Source organism: Danio aesculapii, chromosome 5 (genome assembly GCF_903798145.1).
Source record: "Danio aesculapii chromosome 5, fDanAes4.1, whole genome shotgun sequence".
Lineage (NCBI taxonomy): Eukaryota > Metazoa > Chordata > Actinopteri > Cypriniformes > Danionidae > Danio > Danio aesculapii.
The window spans coordinates 55560692-55585066 of record NC_079439.1 but is presented as its reverse complement, the minus strand read 5'-3'; the positions used below and the strand labels follow the sequence as shown (position 1 = coordinate 55585066).

Sequence of the window (24375 nt, the reverse complement as noted above, 5' to 3'; positions counted from 1 at the left end):
TACCATGATGGTGTTCAATAGTTGACCAAACTAGGTTACTCTAATCACATAAAGATATCTCATTCACTACTTCAAGCTAAATTTAACCTCTTTACTACTTCATTTTAAAAAAAGACAGTTAACAAGGAATCTATTCTACTAAGTTGTTAAAATATCTTATGACAAATCAAGTGTGATTGTTTTGCATGTGTGTAATCTTCATTCACAACTGTTGCAAATATGGTCAAAACAGAGCTTTTCATTCTAGCTGTAATTCCAACACAATCTCACGGCAATTCGTAACTTTTTGATTTGGTGGCTAATTTGTATGAATTCGTACGATCTAATTCGTACAATTTAGGATTTGCTCATCCCCCAATGAAGGTTGGGTTTAGGGGTGGGGTTAGGTGCCATGCCTCCTTTTTAAAATCGTACAATTTCGTATGACTGAACTCGTACGAATTCGTACGAATTAGCCATTAAACTGACAAAACGTAAAATACTTACGTTTTATCATGAGATCAGGCTGGTAATTCCTATGGTTATAAATGAGAATATATAACCTTTTATAGGGAATTTCAGAATTTATCTAGGTCTCATACCTGCTATTTATATATCAGAGAACAATTTAACATAATTTAATTAAATCAATGCAATCTGTGGTACATTTAGAACATTTATTTGGTGTATTTCTAAAAACATTGTTTTATATTATTTTTAAAAGCAAAGTAATCTGAAATCTAAAAGTGCAGATTCTCTGGTATCCCCCCAGTCCAAAGACATGCCATATACACTCACCGCCACTTTATAAGGTACACTTTACTAGTACTGGGTTGGACCCCCTTATGCCTTCAGAACTGCTTTAATCCTTCGTGGCATAGATTCAACAAGGTACTGGAAATATCCCTTAGAGATTTTGCTCCATCTCATTCCACCACATCCCAAAGGTGCTCTATTGGATTGAGATCTGGTGACTGTGGAGGCCATTTGACTACAGTGATCATAATCAGAATCAGAAAGAGCTTTATTGCCAGGTATGTTCACACATACGAGGAATTTGTTTTCGTGACAGAGCTTCTACAGTGCAACAGGATTACAGAGACAGGACAAAAAACAGATAATAAATATATATTTTTAAAAATAGAAGTAAGTAGTGAGTGCAAATATACAGATTGACAAGTGTATGTACATGTTTATTACTATATACAACGTTATATGTGCAGCTGTTATGTGCAAATTGGCATGTAAAGTGTGTTGTTAAATAAGTGTATATGTGTATAAAAGTGTATAGCAAGTAGTGATGTTGGTTCCGCAATTATTATCATCAAGTGTTCATGAGATGGATTGCCTGAGGGAAGAAACTGTTTCTGTGTCGGGCTGTTCTGGTGCGCAGTGCTCTGTAGCGTCGACCAGAAGGTAAAAGTTCAAAGAGGCAGTGTGCTGGGTGTGAGGGGTCCAGAGTGATTTTGGCAGCCCTTCTGCTCGCTCTGGATAAGTACAGTTCTTGGGGAGTAGGAAGGGTTGTACCAGTGATTCGCTCAGCAGTCCGAACTATTCGACGTAGTCTTTGGAGGTCGTATTTAGTAGCTGAGCTAAACCAGACAGTTATTGATGTGCAGATGACTGATTCAATGATGGAGGTGTAGAACTGTTTCAGCAGCTCCTTTGGGAGGTTAAACTTCCTCAGCTGACGAAGAAAGTACATCCTCTGTTGAGCTTTTTTGACAATGGAGTCAATGTGAGTGTCCCACTTCAGGTCCTTAGAGATGGTGGTGCCCAGGAACCTGAATGACTCCACTGCTGCCACAATGCTGTCCATGATGCTCAGTGGGGGGAGAGCAGGGGGGTTTCTCCTGAAGTCCACTATCATCTCCACTGTTTTGAGCGTGTTGAGCTCCAGGTTGTTGTTACTGCACCAGACAGCCAACTCCTTAACCTCCTGTCTGTAGGCAGACTCGTCACCGTCCTGAATGAGGCCGATAAGTGTGGTGTCGTCTGCAAACTTCAAGAGCTTCACAGAGGAGTCTTTTGATGTGCAGTCATTCGTGTACAGGGAGAAGAGCAGTGGGGAGAGGACACACCCCTGGGGGGCGCCAGTGCTGATTGTGCGGATGCTAGATGAGAATTTTCCCAGCTTCACCAGCTGCTGCCTGTCCGTTAGGAAGCTGTTGATCCAATGACAGACAGAGGTGGGCACAGAGAGCTGAGTTAATTTGGGCAGGAGAAGTTTTGGGATGATGGTGTTAAACGCCGTGCTGAAGTCAACAAACAACATCCTCACATAGGTCCCTGGTCTGTCTAGGTGTTGCAGAGCATAATGCAGTCCCATATTAACCGCATCATCCACAGACCTGTTTGCTCTGTAGGCAAACTGAAGAGAATCCAGTGAGGGTTCAGTGATGTCCTTCAGGTGAGCCAGCATCAGTTTTTCAAAGGACTTCATGACCACAGATGTTAGTGCCACCGATCTGTAGTCATTTAGTCCTGTAAGTTTGGGTTTCTTTGGGATGGGGATGATGGTGGAGCGTTTGAGGCAGGAGGGCACTTCACACAGCTCCAGTGATCTGTTGAAGATCAGGGTGAAGATGGGGGCCAGTTGGTCAGCACAGGATTTTAAACAGGCTGGTGTTATAAAATCTGGGCCTGGTGCTTTTTTCCTCTTCTGTTTCCGTAAGACCTGGCACACCTCCTCTTCACTGAACTGTAGGGCAGGTATGAGGGAGGCGGGGGATGGTGGTGTTAATGGTGGCGTGAAGAGCAGTTCAGAGTGGGTGTGGGGGGTTTTCTCAAACCGGCAGTAAAACTCATTCAGGTCGTTTGCAAGTCGTTCATTGTCTACAGTGCTGGGGGATGGTGTCTTGTAGTTTGTGATGTTTTTCAAACTTTTCCACACAGATGCTGAGTCGCTGGAAGAGAACTGACTCCTTAGTTTCTCAGAATAGTTCCTTTTTGCGACTCTGATCTCCTTTTCCAGTGTGTATTTGGCCTGTTTATACAAGGCCCTATCCCCATTTCTGTAAGCAACCTCCTTGGCCTGACGTAGCTGTCTGAGTTTTACAGTGAACCATGGTTTGTCATTATTGTATGTGAGTTGAGTCCTGGTAGGAATGCACACGTCTTCACAGAAACTGATATAAGATGTTACAGTCTCTGTGAGCTCATCCAGATCGTTTGCAGCAGCTTCAAAAACACTCCAGTCAGTGAGGTCGAAACAGGCTTGTAGATCTCGCTCTGTTTCGTTAGTCCATCTTTTCACAGATCTTAATACAGGTTTGGCTGTTTTCAGTTTCTGCCTGTAGGTTGGAATGAGATGAATCAAACAATGGTCAGAGTGTCCCAAAGCTGCTCGTTGGACGGAGCGGTATGCATCCTTTATTGTAGTATAACAGTGATCCAGTATATTTCTGTCTCTTGTGGGACATGTAACATGCTGTCTTTATTTTGGCAGTTCACGGGACAGTTTTGCTTTGTTAAAGTCCCCGAGAATGATTAAAGCAGAGTCCGGGTGTTGTTGCTCTAACACCGTGATCTGATCAGCTAGTTTCTGTATCGCCAGACTCGCGTGCGCGAGCGGAGGAATGTAAACACTGACGAGGATGAACGAGCAGAACTCGCGCGGGGAGTAAAAAGGCTTACAGTTAATAAACAGTGCTTCGAGATCTGGACAGCACATCTTCTTTAAAACTGTTACATCTGTACACCACCTTTCATTGATGTAAAAGCACGTCCCGCCACCGCGTGATTTCCGCGTTGATTCTTCGTCGCGATCCGCTCTGAACAGCTGATAGCCCGGTAGGTGAAGCGCGTTGTCCGGTATGGTGTCGTTCAGCCAGGTTTCCGTGAAACACAGAGCAGCTGAATGCAGAAAATCCCTGTTTGTCTGAGAGAGCAGAATGAGTTCGTCTATTTTGTTGGGTAGAGAGCGGAGATTTGCTAGATGAATGCTAGGCAGCGCGGTCCGAAATCCGCGCTGTCTGAGTTTCACAAGCGCGCCTGCACGCTTTCCTCGTCTGCGCGCTTGAAAGCGTTTGAGCAGCACCGCGGCTCCTCCGACTACGATGTCCAACAGAACATCAGATAAATCCAGGTATGGAAAACTATTCGGTGGTGTATGTGCCTGAATGTCCAACAATTCGTCTCTGGTGAAACTAATTGTAGGAAAATGACTCGAGACAGGACAAACTAACAAAAACACAAACACTACTGCAGAGCACGACACGGAGGCTGCCATCGTCATCGGCGCCATCTTGATTCAAGCCGATGATTCAAGCTTGATTCAAGCTTGATTCAAGGGATGGACCTGGTCAGTAACAATACTCAGGTAGGCTGTGGCGTTGACACGATGCTCAATTGGTGCTAATGGGCCCAAAGTGTGCCAAGAAAATATCCCCCACACTATTACACCACCACCACCAGCTGAACCATTGATACAAACCAAGATGGATCTAGGCTTTCATGTTGTTGACGCCAAATTCTGACCCTACCATCCGAATGTTGCATCAGAAATTGAGACTCATTAGACCAGGTAACGTTTTTCCAATCTTCTATTGTCCACTTTTGGTGAGCCTGTGTGAATTGTAGCCTCAGTTTTCTGTTCTTAGCTGACAGGAGTGTCACCCGGTGTGGTCTTCGGCTGCTGTAGCCCATCCTTTTCTGCATACCTCAGGTGTGACGAGTGGTTATTTGAGTTACTGTTGCCTTTCTATCAGCTGGAACCAGTCTGGCCATTCTCCTTTGACCTCTGGCATCAACAAAGCATTTGCACCCACAGAACTGCCGCTCACTGGATATTTTATCTTTTTCAGGCCATTCTCTATAAACCCTAAAGATGGTTGTGCGTGAAAATCCCATTAGGTCAGCAGTTTCTGAAATACTCAGACCAGCCTGTCTGGCACCAACAACCATGCCACATTCAAAGTCACTTAAATCACCTTTCTTCTCCATTTTGATACTCTGTTTGAACTGCAGCAGATCGTCTGGACCATGTCTACATGCCAAAATGCATTGAGTTGCTGCCATGTAATTGGCTGTTCAGAAATTTGCGTTAACGAGCAGTTGGACAGGTGTATCTAATAAAGTGGCTGGTAAGTGTAGGTTAATTTGATGGACTAAAATGGCATTAGTGTGCATATGAGAGGAGTGAGTGGGTATTTCACAGCACTGAAGGTTGTACTCTCAGTGCTTGGTTGCGGCAGGAAGGGCATTCTCTGTGTAAAACATATGTCAAGTAGTTGGCAGTTCATTCTGCTGTGACAACCACTGATAAAGCAGGGACTTATCTAAAGGAGAGTGAGTGAGAATCGAATAGAATAGAATAGAATAGAATAGAATAGAATAGAATAGAATAGAATAGAATAGTCACCTGGTTGGGGTTTGACACCTCAGGGCAGCTATCACATGCATCACCAACACCATCATGGTCTTTGTCCTTCTGGTCAGGGTTGGGAACTTTTTGACAGTTATCCAGGATATTCTTCAAACCTGTCAGATGTACAGAAAGAAAACACACAGCATGGTCAGCCAGCATATAAAATGAAGCAGCTCTGGTGCTGCAAAGGAAAGCATCATACAACAGTATCCAGAGGTGTACTGTCTAAAATGTCACTGAATGGAGCAAACTCCATCAGCAGAAAAGCGTTGCACAGTTTTAGACTTGCATACAGCAACGTCTTTGTGTGCTGTTATGTCACAAGGTGGCAGTGTTACGGAAAAAAAAGACTTCTGTGGAATAGTTTCCATGCGCCAGCAGCTTTTGGCTTGGGATCTCTTTGGAAATGTGGTCGCTCAAAGGAGCCATGACCAAGCTTTAAAGCATCTAATCAAGTGTCTGGATTTCTGCCTTGATGAGCAGACCCTAAATGTCAAACACCACCTGGACTCGATTTTACACATTTCAGACTGGAAGGAATAATTGAGCATTTGAAAGAAAATGATCAGTGTGGTGCAGTTAATATCTTTACAGGTCACTTCAGTTTTACATGACCCGCGCAAGCTAAAGAGTGCTCTAATTTGAGCTTCTAAAACACAGTAGCTTCTGTTTTTCCTCATAAAAATGACCTAAGCTCTGGAAAAATCAGGATAGAAAACAGGCCTGACGTGCAAAAAAGTATATTTAAAACATAACAGCCCATTTCTACTAATAAAAATGTATCTTTGGCCACTTAGCAGCCGGATGGCAGATGAAATGCTACTGTAGCAGAGAAGCGGACAAAAAGTTAAACAAATAGGACCTGAAATAAAGAGATCATTTTATTATTTTTCAAACTAAACTACTGTATGAGATCATGCACTGACCCTTAAAGGGATAGCTCACCCAAAACTGAAAATGCACTCACTATTTACTCAACCCCAAACCTTTATGAGTTTCTTTATTTTGATGAACACAAAAAAAGTAGATAGGGTGGCGCGGTGGCTCAGTGGTTAGCACTGTCGCCTCACAGCAAAAAAGTCACTGGTTCGAGTCCCGGCTGGGTCAGTTTGCATTTCTCTGTGGAGTTTGCATGTTCTCTCTGTGTTGTTGTGGGTTTTCTCCGGGTGCTCTGGTTTTCCCCACAGTCCAAACACATGCTATAGGTGAATTGATGAACTAAATTGGCTGTAGTGTATGAGTTTGTGTGTGAATGTGAGAATGTATGGGTGTTTCCCAGTACTGGGTTGCGTAAAACATATGCTGGATAAGTTGGCAGTACATTCCGCTGTGGCAACCCCTGATAAATAAAGGGACTAAGTAAAGGAAAATGAATGAATGAAAAGAAGATATTTTGAAGAAAGCTGAAAACCTGTAACCCTTGACTTCTTACAAAGTAGAAAAAAACTAATACTAAGGAAGTCAATGGTTACAGGTTACAGCACTCTTCAAAATATAATGTGATTAACTGAAAAAAAAACTCATAAAGGTTTGAAAGGTGAGAAAATGATGTCAGAATGTTCATTTTTGGGCGAACAATCCCTTTAGGTTGTTCCAAACTTATCTCAGATCTTAGAACAAACTCAGTCGAAGATATTTTGACGATTGTTAGAAACCAGATTAATGGAAGTCAATATATCATCAACTGTCTGGTTACCTACTGTCGTGAATATTTATTCTTTTGTGTTCAACAGAATGAAAAAAAACTTGATGGTGAGTAAATCTGAAATTACCATCCCCGTCTATGTCATCATCACAGGCGTCTCCCAGTCCATCATTGTCTGTGTCACGCTGGTCTGGGTTCTTGATTTCTATGCAGTTATCACATGCGTCACCATGCAGATCTTTATCACTGTTTTTCTGGTCTATGTTAGGCGTCAGCCAGCAGTTGTCCTGTAGGAATATAGGCATTTATGTAAGCTTCTCAGCTGAAGGAAAGATTTGTTTATAAGAAACATTTGTTCCATCTGTGCCTGATCATTAAGTATGCCATCACTATCTGCATCCTCATCACAAGCGTCTCCCTTCCCATCCCTGTCGGCGTCTTCTTGGCCAGAGTTGGGAACAAACATGCAGTTATCCTGAAAAAATAAAAAGTGAGATAAACGAGCAACACTTTACAATATGGTTTCATCTTTAATGTTACTCCTAATACAATACCAGAAAATACTCTGAACTCTGACCTGCAAAATTGCCTCACATGACTGTGTGAGACCAATCGAAGGTCAAAACATGACCTCTCTGGGCAGAAATGTTAAATATGAACCAATCGCTCCCTTTTTTAAATGTCTAATCATCTTGCTTAATCCCACCCCTTTTCGCAGCACCTTACAACAGAATGTTGTATGCTCAAACTCTAGTGTGACTGTGGCATTACTCAATTGACTGTGAACATCTGAAATGACAGAGTGTTTAAGAAGCAAGAGTTAAAGGATCATTACACTGATGAAGGCATACAATCAAAATGTATGTTTTTTTCTTTTCTCAAGTGATTCATCAAGTATTACGTGCAGATATTGTTTGGTACCTGTCATTTGAAAAAATTTGGTCACAGCATCAAACTTATCTGGCAGAGTGCTGTGATTTATTTATTATTTGATTACAATTTCAACAATAAAATAGTATAACAATATAAAGTTTGTCAAAATGACTAGGATGTAATTAACATAAATTAATTAACGCTATAAATTAATTAACACTAATAAACAATATTAATACTATTGGTATTAAGATCTTTTAAAAAGAAAGCTATTTTAATCAGTAAGAATGCAGTAAATTATGAATATAAACAGGCGAGGCAGTGGTGCAGTAGGCAGTGCTGTCGCCTCACAGCAAGAAGGTTGCTGGTTCGAGCCTCGGCTGGGTCAGTTGGTGTTTCTGTGTGGAGTTTCCATGTTCTCCCTGCCTTCGCGTGGGTTTCCTCCGGGTGCTCCGGTTTCTCCCACAGTCCAAAGACATGCGGCACAGGTGAATTGGTAAGACTAAATTGTCCCTAGTGTATGATTGTGAGTGAGTGTGTATGGATGTTTCCCAGAGATGGGTTGCGGCTGGAAGGGCATTCACTGCATAAAACATGTGCTTGATAAGTTGGCGGTTCATTCCGCTGTGGCGACCCCGGATTAATAAAGGGACTAAGCCGAAAAGAAAATGAATGAATGAATGAAAACAATATTTATATGTCAAAATAAACCCTGCTTTTGATTTTTGTATTCAGTAAAGTATCCCAATTGTTAAAATGATTTCTGATGGATTGTGATAATGAAAACAAACAAAGATTTCAGCTTCATCAACACATAAATTACACTCTAAAATGCATAGAAATACTAAACTTTAATTTTTAATCACAACAATGATTATTTAATAATATTTAAAATAAATTGTGTTTTACTGAATTCTCGTCTTTTTCGATCAAATAAAATGTAGCGTTGGTGAGAAAAAGAGACTTTCAAAAATTATTAAATCATTTTTATTATAAAATTGTTCTTTAGTATATCTGTAAATGAACTTAGATGCATAAATGCTGCAGATCTAATTCTCACTTTGAACTATTTGCTTATTAACTTGAATATTGGCTTTTTATTTATTACTTTTGAGGCATATATTAATGACTTATTCAGCACGACAATATTGTACATCCCTTAATCCAATATAATACCTTAAGCTCTAGAATACAATCCTACCTTAATAACTATTAATAAGCAGTAAATGAAGTTTACTCCAGCAAAAGTTACTGATAATAGTGAACTCCCCGAAACTAAAGTGTTCTCGTTGAACTTTATTACAAAAATTCACAGATAAATGAAGTATCTCTGTTTTGATATCACAACTGAACAAAATTCAAAATATAAAAACTGAAATAGCAGATAACAAGAATCTTACCTTTCTACAGGTTGCATCTCTGCACTTAAGTATGTCATCTGGATAGGCGTCAATGTCTGTGTCCTTTCCACAAACGTAGCCATTTCCAGCCCAGCCAATTTTACACTAATAACAATAAGATTATAAAACATGTCATGACATAAAACAAGAAAATCACCAAGATGAACTGTTCCATAAATTTCCTTTATGACAAGATGTCCCACATTTTCAGGACAGTCCCATATTTCAGCTCAACTTTAGTGTTCAGAAAAGAAAGAAGTCAAGTTTTGTCCTCAATTTATCTTTCTAAAATATCTTTATTATTGAGTGCAAGTATTAGGCTTCTGTCATGAGAAAAGTCTATTCAATGCTTGCCAATCATATAATTGCAATGTGCAATATTGTGACTACACAAAACAATACATCAAAAATGTTGTTGGTGTTTTTTTTATCATTGACTTATCCAAGACTATAATAATCCCAAAAGCCTTTAGTATACACAAACAAATTACAAGCTGTAATTCAAAGGGTTAAAATATGTGAACTTATTGAATTTGTGGTGGTTATAATATTTGATTGATTTTGGACCCATTTTTTGTTCTTTAGTGATGCGATGTCTCATTTATTGTTCAAAAATTAACACCCCACCAATATAGTTATCATAAATTTAGACTTTAACTGCATGTCAATGCAGTAGAAACATAACTATTTAAACTACATGGATGTTGAACAGATGATTATGATTGGCTGTTGAACAATTATGGAATTGTTTTGCAGGATGTCATTCGGCTAAAGCAGTTCCAGGCAAGTCTTGACCAAATCAAGCTTATAGTTTTGCATTAATAAATTAGTTTTTATTTTAATACAATTTTTATTATATTTGCTGTACATTACAGTTTTGTATTAGTTCAATTCATTCATGTTTTTTAGTTTTAGTTTATATTTTATTTTGCGAACACATTTCTATTCTGCTTTTTATGTTATATATTATTCAGTTTTAGTCTTTCTTATTCAACAAAGTTAACAAAACAGATCCAGTGCTGACCAAAGCAATGTTTGCACAGCTTACATTAACTCATGTGCAAACCAAAATAAATTAATTGTTTGAATAAACGCTTAATCTAAAGCCATACTAATGCAACAAATAAAAGAAAAAAATTCTAAATCTAATCTAAATAAAAAAGGCTTTGGATAAAATGGGTAAGAAACCAATACAAGACACAAGAGGAAAAAAACCTAACAAATGTCTTGAAATACAACATCTGAAAAATGTCTTTAGCTCTGTAAAATAAGCAGAATAATTGATTATGATCAGCTGAATTATTCAAACAAAAAATAACAACCAATATGTAACTGTTACTTCGCTTCACATCGTGGCTGCATCGCCAATTATTAAAATAATAAAATACATTATTTTCTAATAATTTAAGCCTTGCCATCAATTATTACTTACATAACTGGGATCCAGTATTGAAAAATGAAAAATCTGGTCATCTACCTTTATGCTTTCTTAAAGAGCCCATATTATGGATTTTTGAAAATGCCCTTCCATGTAATGTGTAACACAGCTCTAAGTGTGAAGTGAAATATCCAGCTAAGGCTTAAATCTGTAAGTGTACAGTGTTTAAAACTATTGATTCATCTATAAAAGAGTCGACTCATAGTGCTTCAAACAAGTCGTCTTGATAACGAGTCATTAGGTGTTTCGTGATGACGCGGCTACGAAACACAAGTAGTTGTGCGCGCAAACCCGGGAGATTTGAAACCTGCGGCCCCGCCCACTAACAGAAAAAAAGTCTCACACACAAACACACAGAGACACACACAGACACACAGACAGACAACGGTCGAATGAAGTCACGCAGTGCAGATGGATATTATTGACAGTCTAATTAAAGATGAAACCTCAGCAATATAGCCCAGCCTTGAGCAGATCGAGTGCTTCTGGAAACTACATGCTTACAAAGAAGACTTCATCGGTTTGTTAAAGGAAGGATTAGTAAAGACTGTCAGAACATGGATCAGTGCATCATGAATCAGTTTCTTCCCCCATTTCACAAGTGTAAGTACGTGCGATTAAAATTGTTGCCTTGTTTACTCTAGCTTGAAAATTATGTATTTAGTTGTGTTTTGTTACTTGTAACCGCGTGTACTGTATCAGGTTAACTCTTTATATTCTCATATCGCCGCTTTGTTTACGGATCGTCAGCTGTTGCTACACACATGCAACGGTCAAGTTTCAAAATCGTTCAGCTCAGGTTTCAAGGTGAGGTGTATAAATTGCACCCAGCAAGCTGAACTGGCGCTCTAGGCGTGTGTGTCGTGTCCTTGGGGAGGAGTGTAATTTGTGTGTGTGTGTGTGTGTCTCCTCTGAGGGTAATGTGTGTGTGTGTGTCCTCGTGTGTGTAACGCTGTAGGCAAAGGATGATCACGCCGCCCTCAACCCAATAGTGAAAACGAAAGGGACCCGTTAGTAAAATGAGGACCGGGGGGTGTCGCGGTTGAAATTGATTGTTTGGTGGATATAACTGAGCGCCGCGCCCTCTCTGTTCTGCCGCCCTAAGTCTCCTCTATGGACGCGCCGGCCCTGTGTGTGTGTGTGTGTGTGTGCGTGTGTGCGTGTGTGTGTGTGTGTATGTGTGTGTGTGTGTGTGTGTGTGTGAAAAGGAGATCTCCTCGCCAGTTCTTGGACTTTTTGCTCAATAAAATAGTTAGTCGTCAGTATTTTCTAGTCCATCGTCTGTATTTACATTCACTCACTGGCAGCCAAAATCCACTATAAAGCGTGTATGTACTGTGACTACTTTTATATTGTTGATTAGCAGCTGTACATTTCACTCTGTCTTGCGCTGAAGCCTTGTCCGTGTCGACCAATCGCAGCAGGCTGTCATCGGTCCAATCAGCGCAGATTAGCTTCGCGCTGAGGAGGGGTTTGGTAACAAATGAATCGCTGAACGATTCATATGGGAGTCGTTGGGATAATTAGGTAGAAATAAAAGCAGGTTATAAGACCATGAAAGTGTTGTTTGACCTTGCATGCATATTACTGATGTTGGAGACCCTTACAACCTAAATATTTACTATTTCATGTATAATATGGGCTCTTTAAAGGTGCAGTATGTAAGAACGACACCCAGTGGTTAAAGTAGGTATTACACTGGTAATTCAACACACTTTTTCTCATGGCTGCTCCTCCTCCGACTACTCTATGCAATAACAGGATGCCAGATTGATGACACCAACAGGAGCATGCTTGACGATCGAGGCTACACAATTAGTCCAAACTACACATGACTGAAGGAATATTTTCCATGTTAAAAGGATCATCTGAAATTTCTATTTTAGAAACGGCTTCTATATCTCACGGATAAACAACAGCATACACTTCTATGATGCTGGTCACTGATGGTTACTGATTATGCACTTTATTTATTCTTAAATGTTGCCAGTGTGAGTTGAATACCTTTTTATGTGACATTTATTGCCATACTGAAAGCAGTAGCAGATCATTTATCTCATATATTGAAAATAAAAAATAAAAGTCATCCACATTTACTTGTATTACCTATAGAAAGGTTTAACAAGTAATAATTAGATTTCACATTTCTTTGGAGTGCAGAGCACTATTCTGAGCTTCTGAATGACTGTATTTAAATGTCTTGTTGTCTGGTGCAGACAGTCAGGTGCAGACAGTCAGACAGAAAGCACATTTTCAAAGCAGAATAACTGACTTTAGCATTGTTTTTTTAAGATAATCAAGAATGTTCACTTAGCATGTTTCTTCAAATTCTGCATACATTTTATCAGTGGTGGATTTAGGCATGGGCAATATAGGCGATCGCCTGGGGTGGCATCTTTCTGGGGGCGGCATGGGGAAACGGTGCAAAAGAAAGAAAAAAACCTGCCCCAGTAAAAATCACATGTGCCCCAGTAAGATTTGAGATACGATTTACTTTATGCAAGTGTATTAACCCCAAGAGTGGTAATCCAGGAATAAAGATGTTAGGCCATTCACATTTGACATCTTTTGTAAAACGCAAGTTTGTTTTTCCTCGATGTGCAACAGAAACAACACTGGTGAAAGCAAACTGACGCTGCTCCTGATCCTGGTGTGAATCCCGGATGTTTACATGGACGCTGATAAAATACGTGCCGCTCATGCGATGTGAAACCGGAGTAACAGCCTTTTATGTTACTATATGACACACGAGGTGTCGGCACGCAGCAACTTTCGCTAGTTGACAAAACTGTAACATGACACGATACATGTTACATAACATGATTATGGTCTTATTTAGCTATGAAGCAGAAAGTAGGATAAAGAGTCAGGGAGGTAAGACTACAATAATTCTCAGCCTGAAGTCGTGTCTAAGATGAACAGATAATTCTATAAAACATATTTTTTTGATCATAGCATATCACTCCAGTTTTGTCTTTACATTATTTAGGATAGATTTCTGTTATTTATTTATTTATAATAATAATAATAATAATAATAGGCGGTTTATTCCGCTGTGGCGACCCCAGATTAATAAAGGGACTAAGCCGAAAAGAAAATGAATGAATGAATAATAATAATAATAATAATAATAATAATAGGTGGTTCATTACGCTGTGGAGACCCTAGATTAATAAAGGGACTAAGCCGACAACAAAATGAATGAATGAATGAATGAATAATATTTTTATTTATAATAAATCTAATTTTTAAAAATAATTCCAATTCTGGTTTTGTCCATATTGTACCCAACGTTGGGCTAAAACAACACACATTTTTTAAGATTGTACATTTACATACATTTAATGGTCCTTTTTTATCTTAACTCCATGTAACCTTGCAACTATTTATAAGCTTAAAGAGGGAGGGCATATATGGGGTGGTTTGCCCAGGATGCCAATCAAGCTAGAACCACCACTGCATATTATATTATTTCTATGATTTAGAAGAGTCAAAAAAGTACATTTAGCACCTTTAAAAAAAGGAAACACCAGTCTTAATGCTCAATATCTCACCACACAGCTGATGCTGCCATCTCTCTCCACGACACACTCCGCATTGATGTCACAGGGGTTTGGCTGGCCGTTTCCACACAGTCTTTCCATCAGAGGAACAACATCAGGGCCTGCAATTCTACAGCCAGAGTTCTGGTCTCCAGTGAAGCCGGCTTTACAGCTTCCACAGTGAAACGCTCCCTACAATACAGCAACACTTTCACAAGTCAACACATTTACTGCATTTTACATTGGCCACACAAGGATCGCACTTAATATCATCTTACCATTGTGTTATGGCAGTTTGAATTGGGTGTGCATCCACCATTATCCACCAGGCACTCATCAATGTCATTACAGATCTGATAAGAAAAAGGGGTAACACTTTAGTTTAAGCAGCAATTTACACCATTTACTACTGGCCCATAACCTGCCTATTATTAAGATTTTAAGTGTTTATTAGCCCTTATAAAGAATGATCTTATTTTACATGCCTACCCAATACATAATCCCAACTACTAGCTTTCCAACATTTAATAAGCAGCTAACTGGTAGTTTATTGAGCTAAAAGTCTTTTTAGTAGCTTACGTATAGCATGAGTTGTGCATTAAAATAAAGTGTGACCATAAAAGGGTTAATCAGATGTTGTTCTTTAAATGCCACTATTATTGATTGCACTTTATTTTATAGTATTTTTATTTCATGTAATTTAACAGTACTTGCCTTAAAAAGATAAGGTGCTAAATAAGTAAACTACATAGGTGGAGTTCAGGGTTAAGGTTATTTAATGACACTTAAAAATTTGTTGCTGCCTTAATTTTTTTATTTGCTTGCATCAGTTAAACTGACTTAAAACAGTAAGTGAAATTTGTATAACTTAGAAAGTTGGAATCTGATTCATTTATTATTATAGGACTTGACTTTTTGATCATATTTTATTATTATTTTAAATTTTCACAGTATACACTCTCAGAAATAAAGGTACGTGATCTGTCACTGGGGTGGTACCTTTTCGAAAGGTACAAATTTGTACCTAAAAGGTCAATTTTAATACCTCAAGGGTACTTATTAGTACCTACAAATTTTAAGAGGAACACTTTTGTACTTTTTAGGTACTAATATGTACCCTTAAGGTATTAATATAGACCTTTTAGGTACAGATTTGTTCCTTTAGAAAAGGTACCACCCTAGTGACAGATCACGTACCTTTATTTCTGAGAGTGTAGGAACATTCTGAAGTGCTATGATTTTTTTAAAATGATACAGTTGTGAACATGAAAGACTGGCACAAAATATCATTGTTTATAAAAGTGCAATTATTCAGTATCATGACATATCACAATGCTACAATTCTGATATAAGTGACATGGACATATCTCCTACATTTTAATTACATATTATTTCTTTTGGAAGACCACTGTATACCGTATAACTGCAGGTTGACTACATATACTACCAGTTTTACGCACAACAACTAAACCTTTCTTATTTTGGCTGTACTGTAATGATGTGCACCTTTTGTGAAGCTGCTTATAAATTATGCTTACAATAGTTGTGAAAAGCGCTATACAAGTAAACTTGAATTTAAATTAATTTTTATTCACTGCTAAAAAACAAATATCGATAACACTTTACAATAATGTCCTAATGATTCATGTTAATTAATGCATTTATTTACTAACACTAACAAACAATGAACAATACATTCATTATAGTATTTATTAATCTTTGTTAGCATTAGTTAATGAAAATAAAGTTGCTAATTTTAACTTCATTAACTCCTAGTTCATTAACTAATGTTATCTAGCATGATTTTGGATGTCAATAATGCACTAGTAAATGTTGAATTATGATTAATAATGCTGCACAAGTATTGTTCATTATTACATCATGTTAGTAAATACATTAACTAACATTAATCTTATTGTAAAGTGTGACCCAGATATCTATATATTATTATCTACATCGATATAGTATTACAGTTCAAAAAATTGAATATATATTTTAAATAAAGTCTTACATTCATGCCACCAGCATAAGAACATAGCATGTACATGTGAAACAGGACTGTAAAAAAAACCCTGAATCATACTTATCATTACCTTAAGGGTGCATGTAAGGTAGCCTCCCAGTAGTGTTTCTGTATTTTTCTGAGAGTGAAAATGTGATTAAATTAAGCATTGTGCCAAATACCCACTTGTTTGTTTGTCTGAGCGTAATTAACGCCAACACCCTGGACCTCTGGACCGCTGAAGCCTCGTGGACACTGTTCACATCTGAACCCCGGAGCAGTGTTCACACACCTCACACCGAAGAAACATGGGTTGAACTGGCACTGCAGTTGAACCATTTATAAAGTTAGCTGAATTTATGGTGTTCACAATCAATCCTCAGCAGTACATGAAGTCATACAAGATGTGAAACCCACAGGGGATTACCATAGAACTTATGCAATCATTTAAACAATAATTAGTCTAATAAAACCCCTATTGAAAGCCTGATAAAATGTTAATAAATCATTATGTGTTCCTGAACGAGTTTTATTGTTTATCAGTTAAAAAGAGCACAGTGTTAAACAGTCTGAGTTAACACAGATACTGCAGTGAGTAATGGAAAAAAAATGTATAAAATAAAAATGTTCATGAGTGTAATTGTGCTCCTCTAATTATCGAACTAAACACTGAGTGGAGAGGTAAAAAAACAATAGTTCATTCAAAGTTACATCTAAAGATCAGTTTTCAGAGGAAACCCATACATTTTTATTGTGATACGTATATAGCCATCACCCTGCAGCCCAAGAACGTTTACTCACTGAAGTTAAGCAGGGCTGAGCCTGGTCAGTACCTGAATGGGAGACCACATGGGAACACCAGGTTGCTGTTGGAAGTGGTGTTAGTGAGGCCAGCAGGAGGTGGCCTGTGTGAGTCCTAATGCCTCAGTATAGTGAAGGGGACACTGTACTGTCAGTGGGCGCTGTCTTTCAGATGAGACGTTAAACCGAGGTCCTGACTCTCTGTGGTCATTAAAAATTCCATGACATTCTCGTAAAAGGTTAGGGTGTAACCCCAGTGTCCATTTTCGCGTACCCGCGCCTCCCAATCATCCTCATCCACCTGATTGGTTCTATCACTGTCTCTCCACTCCACCTATAGCTGGTTTGTGGTGGTACCATTGTCCTGTGGCTGCCGTCGCATCACCCAAATGGATACTGCACCCCCATGATTGTGAAGCGATGTGGCCGTACGGTCATACACTATAAAAACGCTATATAAATAAATATTACTTACTACTTACATTACTATAAAAGACTCCCTCTAAAATGTCATTCAGTTGAATGAGTTGTTATACAAAAAAGAAAAAACAACAGTTAATGACACATCTTTAAACTGGTATTATTTGATTATATAATAAAAAAAACTTAATTTAAGCATCTCAGTGTTGAAGCATAAATAAATAAATAAATAAATAAATAAATAAATAAATAAATAATCAATAAATTTTACAAAAATTTTTATAAAAAAGTATGCATCTAATATGCATAAAAATCCCTTTTGTGATTTCATTTGATGTGGACACTAAAACGGGACGTCTCATCCTTGACTCATGTATAGCGCTAAACATACTGTAGTAGAAAACATTGAGGTTTTGATTAAATATATACTGTAAATAAATATAAATACTTCCTAATGTTGATGATACACTTTTCAAGCAATCTTTTTGTAATTTTGCAGAGTGCTGTTGTTTGGCTATTTCTTTATTAGGAATGGGCAACTACACTGTATTTGTAATTCATTGCCTTAATTGATTAATATGCTCAGCAACATTGCTCAAAATAGTTGCCCTGTGTATCATCAGCATTAGATTAGTTAATGTAAACAAATAAATCTGAGTCTAACCTCATCTACATCATCACAATGGACTCCATCTCCAGTGTAACCCTCAGGACAAGGTGCACAGTCCACACCGTCAGCTTTTTCAACACACAAGTCTTGTGTAAAACAGACCCCTGGTCCACAATTGGATGGCTTTTTATTCTGTAGCGCTGCATGTAGTTGTCCTCCTAATCCTGAAGAGTTTAAGAACAGTTGAGCTCACTTGTCAGACACCTTCAGCGTACTCATTTAAAATATTTCTACTAACTGACTTCTACTACAGTTTCTAATTATCTTACCGTTGCATGGAACACACTCCAAGATGGTCTTTTTCAGGTCAGCAGTTTCTTTGGTCTGTTATGAAAACAGGTGGTCATTATGGTGAAGTTCTGTAGAAGTTTTAAAGAGCAAAGTCTGTCATAATTTGCTTCATTTCAGTGTTAAATGACGTTAGTGGAAACCTTTTCAGAATTATTCATGACTATAACGCTGTCAATTCAAGTTTTTCAAAGGCTTCTAAAAACCCATTTTCCAATGAGTGATTTGAAGCCTGATTCATGAACACTGAGAATCATTGAGAATGATTCTGTGAACTGAATGGAGCGATTTATTGAAGAAATCAGACTCAAAGAAAAATGTAATCTCCTACACAGAGAAATAAGTCATTATGTTTTTATAGACCTGAATGACTTTTGTGGAGCATTTTTAAGAGTTATTAAAGTCACAAATGCTATGAATTTAATGTCTCTAAACTCCAATAAGTGTGTAAAATCAACATTTATCACAATTATCATTTGATATTCATTAATAATTCCTACAACACTGTGAATCAGTGAGATGGTAAATCACAATAAATCATTTAACCTGATTTGTTGTCCTAAAATAATTCAGTGACTAAATGTGGCATAAAAAAACATGATGACATTAGTAATGTTAAAGAAATGAAGTCATGATGTTAGAGGTTTGTTTTAACTCTCTATTGCTACAAAATGTAAGTCTTCACAAACTTTTTTTTGATACACAAGTTTTCTGTAGATCTTGTAATTTTTTTGAGGACCAGATGTAATTTTAAGCTGATATTCATTAATAATCATCACCTCTTCATCACCAAACCACTCAATTAGAATTGAAGCTTGATTAATGAATCCTTCAAACTGATACTGTCGAATGAATCAACTGATACAGCGAGAAGATCAGACTCAAAATCAACAAACTGATCCTAAATTGAGCATCAATATTTCTTTCACGGAGAATTAAAGTCATTAGGTTGGTACAAACTTGAATGAGATGTGTGGAGCATTTTAAGACTCTGGTCACTAATGAATTACGCTGAAAATGATGCTGAAGCAACAAAGTTAAAATAGAAGTTCATACTTTTATGCTATATTCAAAATTTTCTTTAGCACGGTGTGATGACTAGATTCAAAAGTATGTTGATATTCACTTATAGCCATCATGCGATTTTCTCAATTACAGCTGAAGCCCAATGGATGATTTATTTAGCTGATTTAGTGATGACTCAAAGGAACAATTCATTCCTGACATTGGTATTACTTTCATGGAGATCATACCAGTTTCATAAAAATTTGATTGTGATTACAAGGTGACATAATTTCATTTCAGGATGAACTATCCTTTAAGGAACTATTTCTCGACATAAATTAAAGATACCTGCTGATCCACCTTCTGCTTCAACTCTTGAATCATTCGCATGAGCTCAAACATCGGGCCAGCTTCTACCTTCGAGGTTGTTCCTTCAAAAACAGATAACATAATAAGATATTTTCTGAAATAATATTAAAGATCCTGTCAAGTGCCTTGAAATATGTGCAGTTTTATTCCATGTTTTATTCCATGTTTCCTTAACATGAATAAAGGGTGAGACATTTGTAGCTTCTCCTTTTTTTTTAAATACAGCCAATATAGCATTTTGTTTTTATCACAGCTCTGCCAGTGAGAGCTCAAGAACATCAAATGAAAAGCAAATGAGATCCATCTTGAAGGGGGCGGGAGATGTCAGATACAATAGAGAGCATTTGATTGGTCAAGATTTGATGAAAAACTGAGGTGATGTAAAAAAAAGAAAGTTGATCAAACTGCAAGCTTGTCACAGTTTAGGAGCACACAAGCTTTTAGGTATCCTTAAAACTAACATTCTGATACTGACATCTAAAAAAAACTTCATGAGGAAAAAAATTTCATGGGACCTTTATTAAGGCATAAGACCTCACCAAGCAGTTGCAGTGTTTCTTTCTGTTCAGTCATTTCTGAAAGTGTACTGCAGTCCTGAAGCTCCACCACATTATCAATGGACTCATCAAGCACAAGTTTGAGATCTGACAGCGTATCCTGCAACACAGGGACATGTTCACAAATAGATTATACCACAGTTTCCATCTTTTGAAATTTGGCATAAGATACTATTTTCATGCTACCCAACTAAATTGTATAATAAAATCATGAGATTACATAAAATAAAAGTACACAACTCAAATTGTCTTGACCTCCAAAAGGACTTTTGTAGATTTTATCCTGCTTACTGTGCCATACCTTGTCCCTTAAGAAAGTTATCAATGATTCAAAAAAACATAACCATAGTACAACAACAAATCAACCAATGTTACACTAACTGTGCTTAAACTATAATATTTTGCAGTAAAACAAATAGCAATTAATGCGCCAGAAACATGGTTATTACACATAATTAATCGAAGGTTAATTTTCTTAATTAATGGGAAAAAAAAGATCCAGTTCTTAACAATATTACTGAACCTTTTAACTAAATAACTTGATAAAATAAATTAATTAATTAATTAATGAATAAATAAATAAATAAAATTAGCTCATAACTATAAAAACTGACTGTATTGTATTAAAAATATTAGTATTTTAGTAATCATAATCTATTAACCTCCAGGATGGAGGTATCAAGTTACTTATTAAAATATACTGTTTTAAAATCAAGTATCTCAGTCAAGGTTGCATTTTTTTCCAACGGTTTTGTCATAGAAGTGCTATTATGAATTCAATTAAAGAGATAGTTCAACCCAAAACAAACAATTCTGTCATCATTCACTCACCATTTACAATTTACAAACCTGTTTGTGTTATCATAAGAAGTTATTTTGAAAAATGTTGAAAACCAGTAACTTTTGACTTTCGTTTGTTTTTCCTACTATGGAAGTAAATGGCTACCCATTTCGAAAAGTCTTAAAAACATCTTATTTTGTGTTCAACTGAATAAGAACCAATACAATTTGGAACCACTTGAGGATGAGTACATTTTGGGTGAACTATCACGAGAGAAGATCGCTGAAGGTCGCTGATTCGAGCGTTGGCTGGGTCAGTTGGCATTTCTGTGTGGAGTTTGCATGTTCTCCCCGTGTTGGCGTGGGTTTTCTCCAGGTGCTTCGGTTTCTCCCACAAATCCAATAGATGAATTGGGTAAGCTATATTGTCCGTAGTGTATGTGTGTGAGTGAGTGTGTATGGATGTTTTCCAGTGATAGGTTGAGGCAGGAAGGGCATCCGCTGCGTAAAACATATGCTGGATAATGTGGCAGTTCGATCCGCTGTGGCGACCCCAGATTAATAAAGGGACTAAGCCGAAAAGAAAATGAATGAATAAATGAATGAATGAATGAATGAATGAATGAATGAATGAATGAGGAATGCATTTAATAGTAACTCTAATTTTGTTGATATCAGCTTCAAATTTGGAACATAGTTACTCAAATGGCTTTGAATCTACAATTTCAGATTACAAAATATTTTAATAGAATGTTTACATAAATACACTTTCATTTAGGCTTTCCCTTCAGTTCAATAATATGCTTAAACACTTAAAAGTGACTAACAAGAAATCTCAGCAGAATAAGGCCAATATTTGTTCTGTTTCCTTGGTTTACCTGGGTCGAGGTGGGCAGGGTCTTGAGTGTGACTCGTTTGGTGCCTTGTGGCAGTGATTTGAAAGCCAGCGGGACGTCCAACACTCTGTCCACCAGTCTGCAGTCCACATAGAGGGCCGTGGCGGAGCTTCCCTGCTGCAGGCCGCTGAAGTGGAGCAGTATGTGATGGTGTTGACCATCTGTCAGTGGCACTTTATTGAAAGTTGTTGTCCCGACCTTTCCATTGCTTTTCAGATATTTTAAAATGACTGTGAACAGAAAGAGTATTTAGTGCATGGGGGTCAAAAACTTTATTGTTTTTATAAATTTAAGTAGATTGAACATAAAACAATTAAGTTGCCCCAACAACTTAAGTTGTTTCAACTCCTTTAAAATAAGTAGTTTAAAACTAGGCAAAGGTGTATCAGCAGTGCCAGACTGATTACTGATTACAAATTACCCAATAAAATCAGTAACCAGTAAAATGATCATTTTAAAAAGATAAAGGTTATGTATTTTGACATACTTTTGGATAACTTTTAATGTTAATTGGGGGTGGCACAATGCCTTAGTGGGTAGCACTGTGGCCTCACAGCAAGAAGGTTGCTAGTTCGAGTCCCAGCTGGGTCAGTTGGCGTTTCTGTGTGGAGTTTGCATGTTCTCCCCTAGTTGGCCTGGGTTTTCTCTGGGTGCTCCAGGTTTTCCCCACAGTCCAAAGACGTGATTGACCAAATTGCCCGTACTGTTAGTTTCCCAGTTTCCCAGTGCTAGGTTGCAGCTGGAAGGGCATATGTAAAACATATGCTGGAATAGTTGGTGGTTCTTTCCGCTGTGGTGACGTCTGATATAGAGACTAAGCCAAATGAAAACGATTACTTTGTACCATATTTATATTGGAGAAAAATATTTAATTATTTCAACCAAATGATTCAACTGATGATGCATTTGATTGGATATTTATTGCTGTGAAAACAATAATACCGCCAATTGATTGTGTAGTGTTTTGCCACATGTTTCTTTAAAATTGAAATGATTTCAGTGAATCCAACTGAAATCTAAACTGAAAACTAAAAAATATTTAGAATATTTATTCTCAGAATGCATTTTATAGGGATAAGGAAAAATGAAAAAGAGGAAAAATGTTGATGAATTATCAATAATTTTCTTCCATTGCATTAACATGTAATCAAGTAGATTAAGAAGTTCAAATGAACTGTAATCTTGATTATGAGCATTTGCATTTTTAAAAAAAAAATTCTGAAATGAAGATCCCCATTCTCTCAGATCTGTAAAAAATAATGAACACAACTGCTGTATCGTGCTTGACATGCCAATAAATGCTGATGGCACTTTGGAACACTGAATGTGCATTTATGCAATGGTTGACACTATTGTTGTTTTGAGTGGCCTATAAACTGAACCAAAAAACTATTTAACATAGCGTCACTATTTTCACTAAAAATCTTTCTTCAAAAATATTACACTCTACTTACAATCATTTGACTTTTTCAATCTGATCACACAATACATATTATATGTAATAAGTTGTTACCCAGCACTGCACATCAAAGTATCTATTCCATAACGGAACATGGTCAGACAAACCTCTGTTGAGTTTCCCCTGGACCGTAAAATCAAAATAATCTGTGTTGTCTAGAGCATTGAAGATGTGGAAGACACGTGCTGGTGTTTTGCTCTGCATCTGAAGGGTCGCAAGGATAAAAACATTGTCCATATTCTTTGCCTTTATTCCTCCTTGCAGAAGGTCTGGTAAGCAATCCGGTGACACCAGAAGATCATAAACTGGAAAAAATGCATTCTTGTCAACAGATCTGTATCAGTTTTCATGCTTTTAATCATTTGATCATTTTGAATGACACTGCATTCAAAAATTGTTAATCCAACTGCATGCTAGGAGAATTAATAACATTAATTAGGCGATAATTGACTGTCCTAATACATGCATGTTGTCTTTTCATACATTTCAGCAGCAGGAAATGATGTTCATGCTGACTCATAGATGTTTTTTATGATTATTTACATGTACAATAAGTAATGCAAAAGGTAAAAATGGCAATGACTCTTAAAATGCACTGACAAAAATGCCAATTAACTTCTTACAAACTGTTCAAAATAAAGTTTAAGGACTTACCAATTCCTTGGGTTTTCACTGTGTCAAGGAGTTGCAAAATTAATTGCAAACTGAATATGACCCATGTCCACATGCCCATTGTGGATTTATCTAAAAAAGAAATCCAGTTAAAAATATTATTCTTGTAAAAACGTTTTCCCCTCCTGATTCAGTCTTGATCAGTAGCCGTCAAAACAGAACTAACTGTTCCCTGCAGACGAACAAGAACCAGACTGGTCCGCCAGTGATT

The 24375-nt window shown here is 37.5% G+C and overlaps 1 protein-coding gene across 1 annotated transcript in view; it reads right to left on the bottom strand.

Annotated features, from left to right (window-relative positions):
* thbs4a (thrombospondin 4a) overlaps positions 1-24375 on the bottom strand; it is a 39723-nt gene extending 15348 nt beyond the window's left edge. The window contains exons 1-14 of the mRNA XM_056458509.1: positions 24147-24375; positions 23600-23797; positions 22016-22263; positions 20340-20457; positions 19780-19862; positions 18408-18462; positions 18133-18302; positions 16434-16571; positions 14524-14598; positions 14258-14437; positions 9266-9370; positions 7360-7467; positions 7120-7279; positions 5342-5460 (exon numbers count right to left, since the gene is read on the bottom strand). Coding sequence (XP_056314484.1) covers positions 5342-5460; positions 7120-7279; positions 7360-7467; positions 9266-9370; positions 14258-14437; positions 14524-14598; positions 16434-16571; positions 18133-18302; positions 18408-18462; positions 19780-19862; positions 20340-20457; positions 22016-22263; positions 23600-23797; positions 24147-24225 — 1836 coding nt within the window. The 5' untranslated portion in view covers positions 24226-24375. The remainder of the gene's footprint in view (positions 1-5341; positions 5461-7119; positions 7280-7359; positions 7468-9265; positions 9371-14257; positions 14438-14523; positions 14599-16433; positions 16572-18132; positions 18303-18407; positions 18463-19779; positions 19863-20339; positions 20458-22015; positions 22264-23599; positions 23798-24146) is intronic.